The sequence below is a fragment of the Siphateles boraxobius genome, unplaced genomic scaffold (genome assembly GCF_051911475.1).
Source record: "Siphateles boraxobius isolate OS27281-9 unplaced genomic scaffold, OSU_SipBor_1 12, whole genome shotgun sequence".
In the NCBI taxonomy this organism is placed as follows: Eukaryota; Metazoa; Chordata; class Actinopteri; order Cypriniformes; family Leuciscidae; genus Siphateles; species Siphateles boraxobius.
In genome coordinates, this window is record NW_027508722.1 from 30,423,559 (window position 1) to 30,439,580 (window position 16,022).

Genomic DNA, 16,022 nt, shown 5'->3' on the forward strand with positions numbered 1-16,022 from the left:
GAGATATAAAGTCAGAATTGCGTGATATAAAGTTGCATTGCGTGTTATAAAGTCAGAATTGCGAGATATAAAGTCAGAATTGCATGATATAAAGTCGCAATTGCGTGTTATAAAGTCTGAATTGTGAGATATAAAGTCGCAATTGCGTGTTATAAAGTCAGAATTGCGAGAAAAGTAAACTACGAATTCTGACTTTTTTTCTCGCAATTCCGACTTTATATCACGCAATTCTGACTTTATAACACATAATTGCGAGTTTATATCTCGCAATTCTGACATATTTCCTCAGAATTGTGAGATATAAACTCACAATAGCGAGTTATAAAGTCCAATTCTATGAGGGAAAAACTTTTTTCCTCTCAGAATATTTGGTTTCACTTTATTTTGATGGTCCCTTTAACACATTTTGTTGTCTATAAGTAACATTGCACCTTCATGTCTTCTAACTCTCATTAGAGTATTAGTAGAGTATTAGTAGACTTGTAGGGTTAGGGTTAGAATAATTTTACATGTAGTTGCAAAGTTGCTTATAGTCAGTAGAGTGTGTGTTGGAGGAGCATCACGATAAAGAGATAGCAGATATTATTCAGACAGTCAACTAATACTCTAATGAGAGTTAGTTGACATGTAGTTGCAAAGTTTCTTATAGTTAACAGAATGTTCAAAATGGACCATAAAAATAAAGTGTTACCAAATATTTTACACACTTTATAACACGCAATTGTGACTTTATATCTCACAATTCTGACTTTATAACATGCAATTCTGACTTTATATCTCGCAATTCTGACATGATAACACGCAATTGCGACTTTATTTCACGCAATTCTGACTTTATATCTTGCAATTCTGAGATATAAAGTCAGAATTGTGAGATAAAAAGTCGTAATTACCTTTTTTATTTTTCATTCTGTGGCGGAAACAAGTTTCCATAATACGGTATTCAATGCAGTGCAGTAATCTGTGATGCATAATGTTAAATTGACAAATGTAGTTTGGTCAGACGTCTGGGTGTTCCATGCATACAGTACACCATATACAAACTATATAGTGCAGAAAGAGGACATTTAGTTGGGTATTATACTATTCCAAACATAGTCATGTCCAGACACCAATCAGATGTGCTTCCTAAGAGGTGATAATAGGGCGTATGCTTCCATTATGACATAATAAAGGAAGGGTGGGATGAGTTTTTAAAAGTTGAACTATTTTAACTCGACATATAAAAAGAACAATGCTCGCAGCATGAGATGCTGAAAAAAATAGAGGTGCGAGACAGTTGCAAAAGATGTTCGTCTGCATTTGTACATTGACCAACTATTTAGAGAACAGTTTGACAGTGCAGCAATTGTCTTGTTTACAAAAGTGGTTCTTTATGGCTGTAGTAGAGCTTTTAAGTAGATGAATTTAGAGATGCAACTTCTTAGAGATGACTTAAGTGTGCTGACAGTTGAACAGTTATTGTTACTTTTAGCATTGTAAAGCACAGCACACTGTCAGCCCTCTCTGAAAAAGTTACATATCTAAATGTATTCCCTTTAGTGCACAGGCACTTAAAATATTAAAACTACAATGAAGGGGGAAAAAATCTGTAAAACATAAATAAATATCTAAATTAATTGTGTATAATAAGGCTTATTTTTTTAGAGAACATATCTCAAGTTTATCTTATCCAATTGGCAAATAAAAAATACATTCTCCACCTCTTAATATCCTGTATAATTTTGCTTCTCAAATGAATAGAGCTTGTTATCAGCATGTTGGATATTATTGAAAATGAAACAAAATTCTAATTTCGATTTTTTTTAGCATTCCATCAGATGTATAAGGCAGCAATGCCATTTTCAATACTGTATCTTTCTCTAGAAGAGCGTATTGGACGAAATACCAGACTATCACTCACAAAGGCACTTAGGAAGTGATCTGTCCCAGAAGCCATTTGACCGACAGGTGAGAACGGAGGAGCCAAGCAGATAGAAGCCTCTCTTGCAGTGATACATCACGGTGTTTCTGTAGTTGAAGCTCTCTGTGTAGCGCTGCTGAGAGTGACGAATGGCATTCTCCACAAAGCCCGGATCAGAACAGTTTACCACTGCAAGATAAAAACAGCCAGATGCTTAATGTCTGACAGCGAAGCAAGCATGAGGAAAGACAGAAGAAACCAATGGAGGAAACTGAATAGTAGGATTGCTGCTGCAGCCTCTGGAGCAATTTCTATCAACTACAAACCACAAACCACACTTTCTTTTTGAAGATATGGATTATAAGAGCTCCTTCAGAACTTTCTTTGCCTTTTATCTCTGCACTTCCTCAACAGTCAATGGGCTTTTGTTTTTCCCATGCATACCTGGAACACATTGTGATTGCATTCTGATCCAAAGTTGACATATCTGTTCACGCAGTCAATGATAATTTACACATGAAGCTGATTCTTTCGAGACTTTCTTGTTAGATTTTGACAGATGTGGTCATATTACAGTTTTCTGTGCCTGAAACAGGTACATGCTGTTCTTGGCTGGCATGCTGTGTTGGCCATGCAGTTACAATTTCAGTTACTGCCCTTCGCAATTAAAAAAAAAAAAAAAAAGAAAAAAAGACATGTCCAGGGGAAACAAACTAGACTGCCTTGTCTCGGTGGCAGCTGTCAATGTCTCGGCACTCCATTAAGTCCCCTGGGAGAGGAGAAGTGGGCGGACAAGCAGCTAAAAAGTTGATAATTGGCACCTGTTATTGGTGTGTTGTTTTACTTTTGAGACACCATGATTTGATCTGGGCACCTCTTGAAAACAAGTATTTTCAGAGGGACACAGCTCAGTGTAAGAATAAGGCTTATAATGATTGACAGCTGGAAAACAATAAAAATTGCTTGTGACAATTTGATGTTTTTTTTTATTGTTTGTGACAGGTGACAACTCCAGTTACTTCTATGCTTTTTGTACGAGAATTTTACTTTTTTAAAATCCATATGGCAGTGCTACATTTCTCATGTGTGTTAATTCTTTTTGCAATTCTATATTAAAAGTGTGTGTATTAAGAGTTCTACCCTTTGTGTAATTTTTTGACAGTGCTACCTTTTTATCATTGTGGTTACACTTTCGTTTGATAGTCCCCTTAATACATTCTGTTGACTATAAGTAACATTGCACCTAAATGTCAGCTAACTCTCAGTAGAGTATTAGTTGAGTAAAGTATTAGTAAAATGTTAGGATTTAGTTAGGGTCAGTTGAATTAGGGGTTAGGGCTAATAGAATAAGTTGACAAAGTTACTTATAATCAGTAGAATGTCTGTTGGGGTGCATCAAAATAAAGTGTTATAAGATATTAAGAAGGCAGACTACTAATACTCTAATGTCAGGGCAGCGTTACTTATAGTAAAGAGAATGTCTAAAGAGGACCATCAAAATAAAGTGTAACCACAATTATTCTACCTTATTCAGTTGTACTGTATATGCCTACTTTTTAAACAATTGGATATGGCAATTTTACATGTCTATTATTATTATTCAACAACTTTCAATCAACGCAATAATAGTTACCTCTTTTTCTACTAGTAAATTCATGTTTTCTTTTGTTTTGTTTTTTGTCAAAACTATTAACATGGACAACAACGCAGTGAAATAAAGGCAAAAAGACAAAGCTATCAACAACCTAATTTTGGACTTGTTTTATGGAACAATGCATCTGGTCAGAGGCATGTCAGCTTTTCTTTCTGCTGAGTGCTTTGTCCCTAGGCGCTGCTTGTGCCAGTGGGGAATTGTCCATCTTAGATGCATTGACCTGCCTCCATTTTCCGTCACGATTCAATTTCACCAGGCCACCATAAACAACTTCCTTCGCACATTAATTAATCATTAAAGTGACAAGATGTGCACGGTTACTCCTACTTAATGTCAGAAAGCATCCCACGATGTCACACGGGTTGCTGCAGACCCATTTGACTTTCAAATCAACACTTCAAGATGGGAAATGACACACAGAGAATTATTTGCACATTGCTTCTTGTCATTCACTGGCTGACTCAGACTGCTGAGCACAGATGCTGGTTTCGCTCTGTTAAAGCTAAGCCCATGAGCTGTGGGTGTTAAACAGCCTTCCAAAGGAGCTTCTCGCATAACAAGATGGTGTTCAAGGCTGTGTCTCTGATGAGATTCTCAACAAGGGAACAGGCTGCCTGAAAGCATTTGATATACAGTAAAATCCAGTTTCTTGAAAGGTTCGTACCCTTGCACACGGGAAGAGGGTTGCTCCACTGCCCGTTCATACGACACTGCGCTCTGGGTGCACCATGCAACAAATACCCTGTGTTGCAGGTGAAGTTGACCACGTCGTTAAGATTAAACTCGCTGCCATTTGTCCTACCGTTTGCAGGGTTTCCAGGATGGCCGCAAGTTATGGCTGTGAAGAAAAAAAGAACGATCAATCACTTCCTTTTTTAAGCTGCTGATAGGGCTTGTGCATTTGTAGAAGTTACATTACACACATTTTTTTTTTTTTGGAAAGTAGGTTGTATCCGAATAGAGATACAAATAATTTTGAGATTGTTACAGATACAGATATTGGCTCTGCTGCACACCCCTAATACATACAGTAAAACTGTTATCATCACACAACTCTTTATATAAAGTTAGATGTATATAATATACAACTTTTTTGCATACAAATATTATATGCTCGTAAGTTGATATATACAGATAGAGAGGTGCAGGTATGACATCACTTTGCAGACCAAAAAGTGGATATGATTTTAGCACTTCCGGTTCCCTCGTCCCAAAGTCAATGGGTTTAAGGAATGGGTTTTTGGATTAATGGCTGAAATAAGGTCTGTGGTGAACACAAGCTCAATACATTTTCACGTTTTATTCTACGACATAAAATACACAAGTATTACCACACTCATGATTTTTTTAAAGCTTTTACGTGTCTTGAAAAAGGCGATTGCTAACAAGTGGCATCAGAGGCTGTCAGGAACATTAAACATTATCGCACCGAATAGCTAAGTTCTTTTACAGCCTTGTTGTGCATATAATTGTGCTCTTATAAACTATTCTAACTCAAACTTTCTAGTAAAAGATAAAGATAAAAACTGACAGAGTTGTTGGAAGTTGTTGGAAGTTGTTGGATGGTGACGTTGAAATCATGGGACCGTGGTGTAATTCGTTTATAGCCTACCTTCAGCTTTTTACCTCTGGTGGCTGTATTTAGACTTCAAAATTCATAAAAGTTGTGTTCATCTGTAAAACTTATTTTTGATGGACAAAATGTGTAAGTATCATAGTCTGTTAAATGTTTATCACAGAGATTGTTTTTTTCCCGATAATCCAAGCCTATGGAAAAATCCTATTGGGTTTTTGTCAGGGGGGCCTACTATAATAAATAACTTCTAAGTTGGCCTACAAAGTGACATCATACCTGCATCACTCTATATTGTCTCAGTATATAATCACAACTACTTGATATATATATATTTTTTTTCAACTGCTTGATTGCTTGTATCGTCGCAAGATGTAAACTATCTAAGCTGCTAAATGCGACTATAAGGCATGAAGATATTATTAACCTGTAAAGCTGCTTTAAAACAATGTGTGTTGTGAAAAGTGCTATATAAATACATTTGTCTTGACTTAATTGTAATCAATTGACAGACCTATTATAAAAGTGCTTCATAAAAAAAAAAAAAAGTGTTAAAAGTCACTTACAAACACACACAGGCGCTTGCCCTGACCACCTGTGGTCTTGTTGGCAGATGCGAACCGATGTCCCTATGAGGCGAAAGCCCAGGTTGCACTGATAAACGACCGTGTCCCTATAACTGGATCCATCACCACTGATGTGGCCGTTAACAATTGGATCCGGAGAATCACAATGACCAGCTGAAAAACATTTAGAGGTCAGAATCAACAAATGTCCCATAAAAATGTAATCTTGTAACTAAACAAGCACAAATTCAACTATGAGTTTTACAGGGCATGTAGCATAGACGCATCTGGTTATTTCCAGAGAGCAGTCCGGCGGTCACTGCTTGACATTTTGATGAAATGCCCTCCGTGCTGTTTGGTCAAGCAGCAGGTGATGTGTCTAAGGGTCAGCACCGATCGCCAGACAGTGGCATATCTCCGTTTAGCTGCACTCACTGCTTGTTCAAGGATTTTCCCTTTTTCTAGTATTATCTAACACTACAGAAGTCATAAATCAATATCATCTACACAAGACTTTGTGAGTTTATGTTGTTTAGAGAAGAACAAAGGATGTTGATCCAGGAACATGTTCTTCTTATGGAAATCATATTGTTCTTAGTGTTGTACAAAAACTAGAACTATACAAGCATAATAAAATAGCGTAGGAAAACCTCAGGCTTTCCCTCCAGTAAACAGACCTGCTTTTATATACACATGAATGACTCTGTAATAAATAACGTCCAATCACAGAAGCCCAGCTTAAAGATGTTACTTACCCAGACATTTGGTCTCAACTCCACTCCAGAGACCATTGGCCTGACACTCCCTCACGTGTGAGCCCACTAAAGTATACCCTGTGTTACACATGAAGATAGCCGTGGCACCATAGGTAGTCAGGGTTCCCATCTTCTTGCCATTAGCAGGGGATGGAAGCTCCCCACATGAAATGACTGGAGGAAATAGTCAGCACAATATCTTGAATACAAATGTCATTTCATCTGAGAAAAAGGTCACATTGATGATGATGGACACAATATGCCACTCGTATTCCTAGTGACTACCAGGAAATAGGGAGGTGAAGGGGGCATGGCTAAAAGCAAAACAGATGTGTTTATGTAATGGTGTACATGTCAAGGGAAACAGACGTACACTACCAGTCAAAAGTTTGGAAACATCTATTCTTTATTACTACTGTTCCCTATCTGTCAGTCACTGACGTAACGTCTCCGTTCCCTCCTTCAGGGACAGGACGTTTACAATACCTTGACGTTTTCTCACCTTGAAACAATGATGATAAAGCAAAGATGAATCACAGAAAATAAAATAAAAATTCCTAAAGTGTAAATATTCCATGTAGTTGCTCAACAATGCCATAAAATAATATTTGTTCTTCAACAACTGTTTGCAAAGTATCAAAATCAAAGTATTGTAAACAATTACAAGCAATTAAATTGAGCAGTCTTTTGGGAGACACTTTACAATAAGGTCTCATGTTAACATTATGTATGTGTTAACTAACATGAATTAACATTTATTCATTTTTGTTAATGTTAGTTAATACAGATGTTCCTTGCTTCCTAAGTTCCAAGTGCATTAATTTATGTTAAACAAATGCAACTTTTTATTTTAAAAATGTTGAAATTAATAAAAAATAATAAATGCTGTAGAAGTATTGTTCATTGTTAATTCATAAAAGTCTTAGTCACGTTAGTATTTTAACCAGAACAAAATGGTATGGTAATTAAAATGGTAATTTTAAGACAGTTATTTATATATGTTGCTGTAGTGTGTCAATAGGAAATCTCAGTTTACATTTCCAAACCTTCCTTTTGCCTTATATTGTAGTAATTCATTAATCCAGATTTGTATATGCGCAATGAGTCTGACAACAGCCGGTGTGATCTACATGGAGATCTGATTTCACCATCATCGAGTCTGTATGTGATTACATGAAGAAACAGAAAAAAACTGAGACAGACTAAACCCAGAAGAACTGCGGCAACGTATCCAAGACGGTCGAAGAAACTTACTTGCAAAATTACAGTACTGTGAAAAGTTTCAAGCCCTTGTGTAAAAATGCTGTAAAGTGAGGATGCTTTTAAAGATAATGTCATTGTGACACTGAGGCAGAGACAGTTGGATCCATTTGCAGAGATTTATTAAAGGAGAAGATAAACTCAGAACAAGGAGATACAAACTTAAATCTTGAAAAGGGCAATCCAGAATCGTGGTCAAACAGGCAGTGGTAAGAGGCAGGCAGCAGAAGTTTACAAACTTGTCCAAAATCCAAGTTCAAGCACACGAAAACAAATCAAAGTAACGAGCAACAAGAGATACAAACTGTGACAGAGGTTTGGTAAAACAAGACTTCACAAAGAACAAAGAACAGAGCAGTCCAAATAAAGGGGAGCTGAGGGTACACAGGTGATCCTAATGCAATGATGATGAGATAATAAGCAGGGGTGGAAGAAGGGAAGGGAGGTCCTAGTATGCAGGAGAGAGGGACCTAGTGATCCCAGGAGGAGGCGCTGTTGTGCGTTCCGTGACAATCATAAATAGATGTCATTATCAAATAACTTATATTAACTAAATCAAATCAGTATTTGGTGTAACCCTGTGCAATTAAAACAGCTTTTGCCTCGGTACACTTGCACATAGTTGTTCAGGTAGATTTGTAAGTAAGTTTCTTCAAGCGTCTTGGAGACTTTGCCGCAGTTCTCTTGGATTTAAGTAGTCTGTCTCAGTTTTTTTCTGTTTCTTCATGTAATCCCAGATGGACTCAATGATGGTGAGATCAGATCTCCGTGTGGAGCCCCTGCTGATGTCAGACTCTTTGTGCATACAAAAATCTCACTGTATTATTACAATTAGTCTAATGTAAACTGATATTTCCTACTGACACTCTATAACAAAATATATAAATAGCTGGCTTAAAACCATTTTTTGGGGGTCAAACTTTTGCATATTACTGTATGTATATGTTTTATGGAGTTAAGCACAAGCACAAGTTGAGCTTTTATTCATGTCTGTAGCTCAAACAATGCAGGATCAATTACATGACAAGTTTCATACTTAGGGTTAGGGGTTTGTTCAGTAACCCTGAGTATGAGCAATAGTAATATTGATGGTTGCCTTAGCAAACAACACTAATGATTCTTTAGGTGCATGGGCTAGCCATACAACCCACACTCATTTATTTTTTACGACATACTAAGAAGTCAAATTACAATTTAAGCCCCAGCTGTTTGCATCTGTTCCTTTCATTAACAACTTACTCACCGTGGTGCGTAAACACATTAAAAATTAAGCTGCCTCTGATTAGAATATTTACATTTGCTCTTTGACCTCGAATTAGTTAAAGCATTTTTCACTGAAGACTTAATCACCATGATACTGCTTACACAGCCTGTCCCCGCGGTGGAAACCGGGCCACGATCAGAACTGACTAAGCAGTGGATGGCGTCTTATGCGTGCATGCTAAATCCAGAGGATTACACTTGGATCAGTGGAGAAATAAACGAGATGTGGTATAGAGAGCAGACAGATTTCAGACATATTAGCTACCCTAATGAATTTGTTTCATTAGCTCACAATGGACACGGTTTGGTAATTAACAAACTGATCTTTTCGTGAAATCCCAAGAGTGGAATATGGAATTCAATTGTGTTTTTTGTGGGGTCTTTTTAAAGGAATAGTTCAGCCCAAAATGGAAATGTTAATCATCAATTATGAACTTTCATGTGATTTTCTTTCTTCTGTGAAAAACAAAATATGATAGACAGAGCTTCTGTTTTCCATACAATGAGAGTGGATGCTGATTTATACAGCCAAGTTCCAAAATGGACAAAAACAAGGATCATAAAATGCATCTATCTTTGTAAATGTATGTGTTGTTGTGTTTGTGTAAAAGCATTCTTACTCTTGCAGGTGGACTTCTCTTCCAGCCCTTCCCATGTTGCATTAGCTAAGCACTTGATGGTCCTCCTGCCCCCTAGATAGTAGCCGGGGGAGCAGCTCAGCATTATCCGTGCACCAAACTCATTCAGCGAACCCGAGATGAGACGCCACACCATGTGTTCTGAGAGCATGCTCTCAATGTTTGGGCACTGAACCGCTGCAGGACAGAAGGCAAAGAACGCATTAATGGAAAACCATGACCTAGTAGGTCCTGAAACTGGAATAACTAGAGCTTACAGGATTTATGGGATAGATAAACAATACGAGAGAAAAGTTTGGACGCACTTGTATGAATTTATGTTTCCTATGACCTAAAAAATGTTTTGATATAAAGGCTTTTTTAGATGCAGGAAATTACATTACACTAAAATTTCAGTTATTTAAATGAATGAAATCAGACTGATGAATAATACGACTGATAATTCCGACTGATGAATCCGAACATTACATCGTGTTTACATGAACGCTAAATAAAGTGAACATGTTGATGTGCGCGTTTATAAGTCACAAGCAAATTGATCTTTTGACATAAGCTCACTGCCCAAATATTCACGAGTTCTAACCATCCTCCTGCAATTGCTTCTTTTCTTTGTTTTAAAAAGCAGACTTTATATTTATCTATTTTGGGCCCATTTATCTATTATAGAGTTGTCAAAGATGTTAAAAATTTGACGCTTTGAGCACTGTTGAATGGAATCATAAACATCTCTGATTGGCCATTGTGCTCACGCACTCATCAAATATTGTGATTGGCTACAATGATCAGCGCTTCAAAAACATGTTTTAAATACATCAATGACACTCTTCACCGAGCGCTTGCACAGATACAGACGGGAGTGTTTGAAAGCGGATCGGTCCGCTGATAGACACCTGCTTGTGCTTTCAAAAGCTCCCGCTCCCGTTTTTTTTAACCACTTTCAAACACTTCCATGTGCTCTCAAACGGTCCAGTGTGTTGATCATTGTAGCCAATTACAGACATATCCGATGAGCGTGTGAACACAGTGGCCAATCAAAGGAGTTTACGATTCTGCTCAACAGTGTTCAAAGCGTCACAAATGAAAAATTTCTGTACCGACTTGGTACCGAAGTCGGTACTCTTTGACAACTCTATAGGAGACGATGAGCACATGAAGCTTTGTGCCGTACTGCTTATATTTATCAAGCAGTCAAAATGCCCCTTTCCGCACCCAAAACAAGGCGTCTGTGGAGAGAGTCCGAAGCAAGGACTTCTTAGACGACATTGTCCTGCAGCGCACCACAGACGATAAGTGGAATGAGAAATTTAGAATGACATGGCTGTCATTTATGACACAATTCAGAGGCTGCATCCTTCAAAGGACGCAGACTTCAATGGTCATGCCTTCGAAGGCTCAGTCCGACCTTCACGGCCTTCAAAGGATGCAGCCTCTGAAATGGGACACAGTTATAGTCGCACCACTGTGATGCAATCAGCCTTGGAATGCAGCCTTTGAAGGATACATACAGCTCGTTCTGTGCGTCATACGTCATTGCAGATGCGTAGAACTTACAAGTTCCAATTGAAAGAAATTTGAATCAGATTTGGCCAACTCGTTCCGATTGATATGGTTACAGTAAATGTGACTCTTTTATTTCCGATTGTGCAACTTGTCCGATTACAAATGGATTATTAGGGTCCATGTAAATGCAGTAATAGGTACTGCATAATCATTATGTGATAACAGTTATAACTTCCTGTTATTTGTTGTTCTAAAAATAGGTAGTCTTACCTCAAACTCACACCACTGATTGAGTATATTAAACCGTTCAAACAAGGAGAACTTTTGATAGAGTTTTTGCTCTTCATAAGTCAACCTCGGAATGGCTTGGCTTTCGTTTCATTTCGTGAGCACATTCAAGATTTGAAAATGTTATTGATGTGGATTCATCTTGAATGTGTTTGTATAAAGGTGGTTGAAAACTGAGGTGAAAACATAAGGTTTCAGAGTAACAAAATTGAAGCCAGCATGGAACAGATGATTTGACAGTACAGTGCATAGCTCAGATTCAAAGGAAGCTTAATGTGGTGTGGGCGCATATAATTTTGAAGGGGGGGTTGCAAGCTAGGTCAGGTATACTAAATAAGATCTTAAGTATACACAAGTAAACATCTTTCCCTCACGTTTTTCCTCACATTATATTCCCTCTCCATGTTTTACATGACAAAGGTTTCACATCCCTCAGCTCGCACTTGTTTAGATAATTATAAACACAAGATACATCGTAGCTCTGTAGCTTACAGCTAGTCTGGGACACCGTGGATGTGCCATACTATCATCTTAAAGCTTTAGAGTGAAAGAACACCTTGACATAGTGTTATGAAGCAGGACAGAAGCCTCATCCTTTCTCCTTCCTGTCAATGATGACCTCTGAATGCATAATACATTTTGGCTGTTTTAATTTGGATTAATTTGGCTGTGGGCTCTTTGCTTGGTTTTGTGGGCTAATGGTAATTCAGGTCAGAGGGGGGAGATGCCACATCATACCATTTGTCTTGTTTGAGATGCCAAACCACAAAAAATCAAGTCATTATTGTTAATTTTGCCAATTACCTGCCCTACAATACTCTCAGAGGGGGAGACGAGCGAAAACGCGGCTGACTGCGGCGGTTCAATGAGGCGGTAGATTTTAACATGCTGTTGGCATAGAAACAGAGGACTTGATTTGCTCACGTAAACAGCGGGAAGGATGTGCCACATTGCTCCAGGTGCCATCCTCCAGGCAGACAGCAGTGAGCAGGCTGCTTGCATCGGGCCTGTATCCCTCCTCACACTGATACTGCACTTTACTGCCCACCGTGTACTGGAAGCCGTGGAACGATCCGTTAGCAGGAGACTCTGGAACTCCACAAGATACAGCTGCCAATCAGACACAAACAGCACTGCATGAGGATACATGCTATACAGAGTATCTACATAACAGTGCACTTAGCAATGTATATTAGAATACCCACTCAGATTATATTCAATGGACAAAATCCTTGTTTTGATTGTGTGTTTCTTTTGTATGCTTTTTAAAATAGTTTGTAGAAGTGTGCACTGAAGAACTGAAACAGAAGACATGTTGAGTGACCAAATGTAAAGTTGATCACTCAGCTTTAACGGTTAGTTATACGCAAAATTATTTTTGTTAGATACCATGCATAAATAAGGGATAGAAAATGTATACAGAAATAAATGTAAAATATAATATAAAAATATAAATATAATATAAAATATAATATATAAAAATATATAAAAATGACCACATAATTTTTCTCATCTGAATGCGTGACATTGTAATAATGAATGCCTAACTTGGAAGTAGAAGCTTTGCAGGAATGCTTGAATATAGTAAAACCATACATTGTAATGAACAATATAGTTTAATTTAATTTTTTTATTTAATTATATATCTGATGGAAATATGATTTATGTATGTGGAAAAACATTGTACAATAAGTTTCCATATGTTAACTACATTAGCTAACATGAATTAACAATGGGAAATGTTTTTTTTTTAAATCATCAATCAAAACATTAATAAATCTTATTTAATGTTAAATTCAACATTTATTAATACATTATTAAAACCAAAGTTAATCTGTTAATATTATTTAATGAACCTGAGCTAACCTTAACTAACAATGAACAGTTGTATTTTTATTAACTAACATTAAAAAAAGTTTAGTAAATACTGTAACAAACATATTACTTATTGTTAGTTGTAATGCACTAACTAATGTTAACTAATAGGAACTTATTGTAAGGTGTCACCAGAAAAACTGACCTGAACCTGGCTTAAAACCTGACAGTTTGTCATGTCCTGTTGGTCTCAGGTCGTGTGGCAGACCTCTATTACATGCAATCATATATATATATATATATATATATATATATATATATATATATATATATATATATATATATATTAGTGCTGTCAAACGATTAAAATATTTAATCGCGATTAAACGCATTAATGTCATAGTTAACTCGCGATTAATCGCATTTAATCGCACATTTTTATCTATTCTAAATGTCTCTTGATTTCTTTTTGTCCCATTATTTTTTCTCATTTTAATGCTCTTATCAACATGGAAAAGTGGATCGGCTTGCTTTGTGCAAATGTTTTTTATTGAAAACAACATTGGCATATATTGTGTTCAATTTCACACTAAAACATTCTTACTTGGAGCAAATAATCTCTCACACAATGTAACACTGTCCATCAATAAAAGGGTGAAAGAAATACTGACGAGGTCCTGATATTGACGAGGGGGCGGAGAATTCGCATCAGCTGTGTGTGTGTGTGTGTGTGTGTGTGTGTGTGTGTGTGTGTGTGTGTGTGTGTGTGTGTGTGTGTGTTGGCCATCATCAAGTGGTATTTCAGACTGGACGTGCTGCGATGATGATAGCTCAGTTCACAACGACAAAACACACAGATCACTTTGGTCTCGTCAATGGAACCATTTGGCAACTTTTTAAAAGTAAACGTTCCATTCAGAATCTTATTGGCATCCATTTCGGTGTCTCGCGCTCGTCATCCACTCAAAACTGGACGTTTTGAACGTTCCTATAACATTCAGAAATAACGTTTTTATAACTTAATGGGAACGTTATGAAAACGTTCTTTTAACCTAAAATTGTTAGCTGGGGAAGTGGAGAGATTCGCGATTGCACTGAACACGTTTTAAGTGCAGGCACATATTGTCCTAGCGAGCCCAGAGAAAATTCTAACAAGAGCAGCGTGTATCTGAGAGCGCGCGACTCGAGCAGAGAGATTCGTGCTCGGCACATTATATTCCACGCGCGAGCAGAGAGATTCGCGCTCGCGCATCCGGCTTGCAAGCCCAAACAAGTGTGTGCGGCGTGCCTGTTGTTTTGTTTCCGGTCTAGCTAGATCCGCTTGCGCTTTCAAAACGTCCATGCCGCGTCCTATTGCAAAAGCATGTGAAAAAAAACTACAAAGTTTGCTAGGCCAAAAAGACCGTTAATCGCGCGATAAAAAAATTAACGCCGTTAAAATGGGTTTGCGTTAACGCCGTTAATAACGCGTTTAACTGACAGCCCTTAAATATATATATATATATATATATATATATATATATATATATATATATATATATATATATATATATATATATTTGTAATTAGTTACTTTTAACAAGACAAAAAAAAGGTATTTAAAACTACTACAGCCACACACAAGCAACCATTCAGAAAAACCAATGGGACCAATTAAAGCTCTTCCTTATTAAAATGATCACATCCTGAATAAAAAGCAGGCCCTGAGCCCTCCTCTACCTCTGTTTGACCTGCTGGCAGAATGCATGGATTGCTCCGGCCACTTAAAGAAATAATTGCCCTTCATTAGCGCTCATTCTAGATGCCCTTTGTTACAAATGGGGCCTAGCCAGGGCTATTCAGAGCTCTGTGCAGTGGTAAAAGGATATTAGTGCTATGACCTCCAGTCCTTGGAATAGTGTCAGTTACCTTTGTGTGATTAAGAGTAATGAGATTCCTAGAGTAAAATCTTTGTGCTGTTGAATGTACTGGAACTTGGGCTGGCGTCTTTGTGAAACGTCCTTAAAAGATGCTAATTTAACAGAGGCCCTGGGAAATGTTTTTGGGCAGCACTCAGGAGCAGCTTTGCATTCACTAGAATGTTCTGACCCGTGGCAGACTGGGTAGCGCACTTGCTCATGACATACAGCACAAGAGCTGTTTGCAAAAAGGAATGCAGTTTTGGAACCGGGGATGGAACCACCAACCTTTCGGTTTGTAGACAACCTACATGAACCACTGAGCCACTGCCACCCCAAAAATAGAAATAGAGGATTAAAACAAAAATAGAGGATTCCTAAAATATCTTAACCATTGTGGAAAGACCAGTAAAAAATCTCATTCTAGTTTCACAATTGTTACACAAATAGAGACCAGCTCTATTAGAGACCAGCTCAACCATTCACTTCTATTACCAACGTTATTGTAAGTAATAACTACAAACTATTGTATTGTAATAACTACAAACTAACATTTGATTCCAAAATAATTTTTAGACTAAATTTTGACTAAATGTGCAACCTTGTTACTCTCAAACCTGTAATTCATTCTGGCATTCTTTCTTATTTTTTATTTACTTGAATATTATTATTTTTTTGTCTATTTTGTTCAATGTTTATTAATAAATGTTGATGAAAAAACAAACAAACATAAACTAGAGTTTTCAACAGCGTTCAGACTCAAACAGGCTCTATTTCCTACATTACTCATGGAAAGTGCAGTATACTTAAAATCATCTTGTATAACCTGCCTTAAACCTGCACAAATAACAGCTGTAACAATTCAACCTACAGTTCATTTGCTCACAATTTATACGCACAGTCTGATAT

General features: G+C 37.3%; 1 protein-coding gene across 1 annotated transcript in view; it reads right to left on the minus strand.

The window, feature by feature from the left end:
* Positions 1-16,022, minus strand: part of csmd1b (CUB and Sushi multiple domains 1b) — a 325,939-nt gene that overhangs the window by 76,829 nt on the left and 233,088 nt on the right. The window contains exons 48-53 of the mRNA XM_077218011.1: positions 12,325-12,510; positions 9,595-9,789; positions 6,452-6,625; positions 5,697-5,870; positions 4,222-4,395; positions 1,904-2,092 (exon numbers count right to left, since the gene is read on the minus strand). Coding sequence (XP_077074126.1) covers positions 1,904-2,092; positions 4,222-4,395; positions 5,697-5,870; positions 6,452-6,625; positions 9,595-9,789; positions 12,325-12,510 — 1,092 coding nt within the window. The remainder of the gene's footprint in view (positions 1-1,903; positions 2,093-4,221; positions 4,396-5,696; positions 5,871-6,451; positions 6,626-9,594; positions 9,790-12,324; positions 12,511-16,022) is intronic.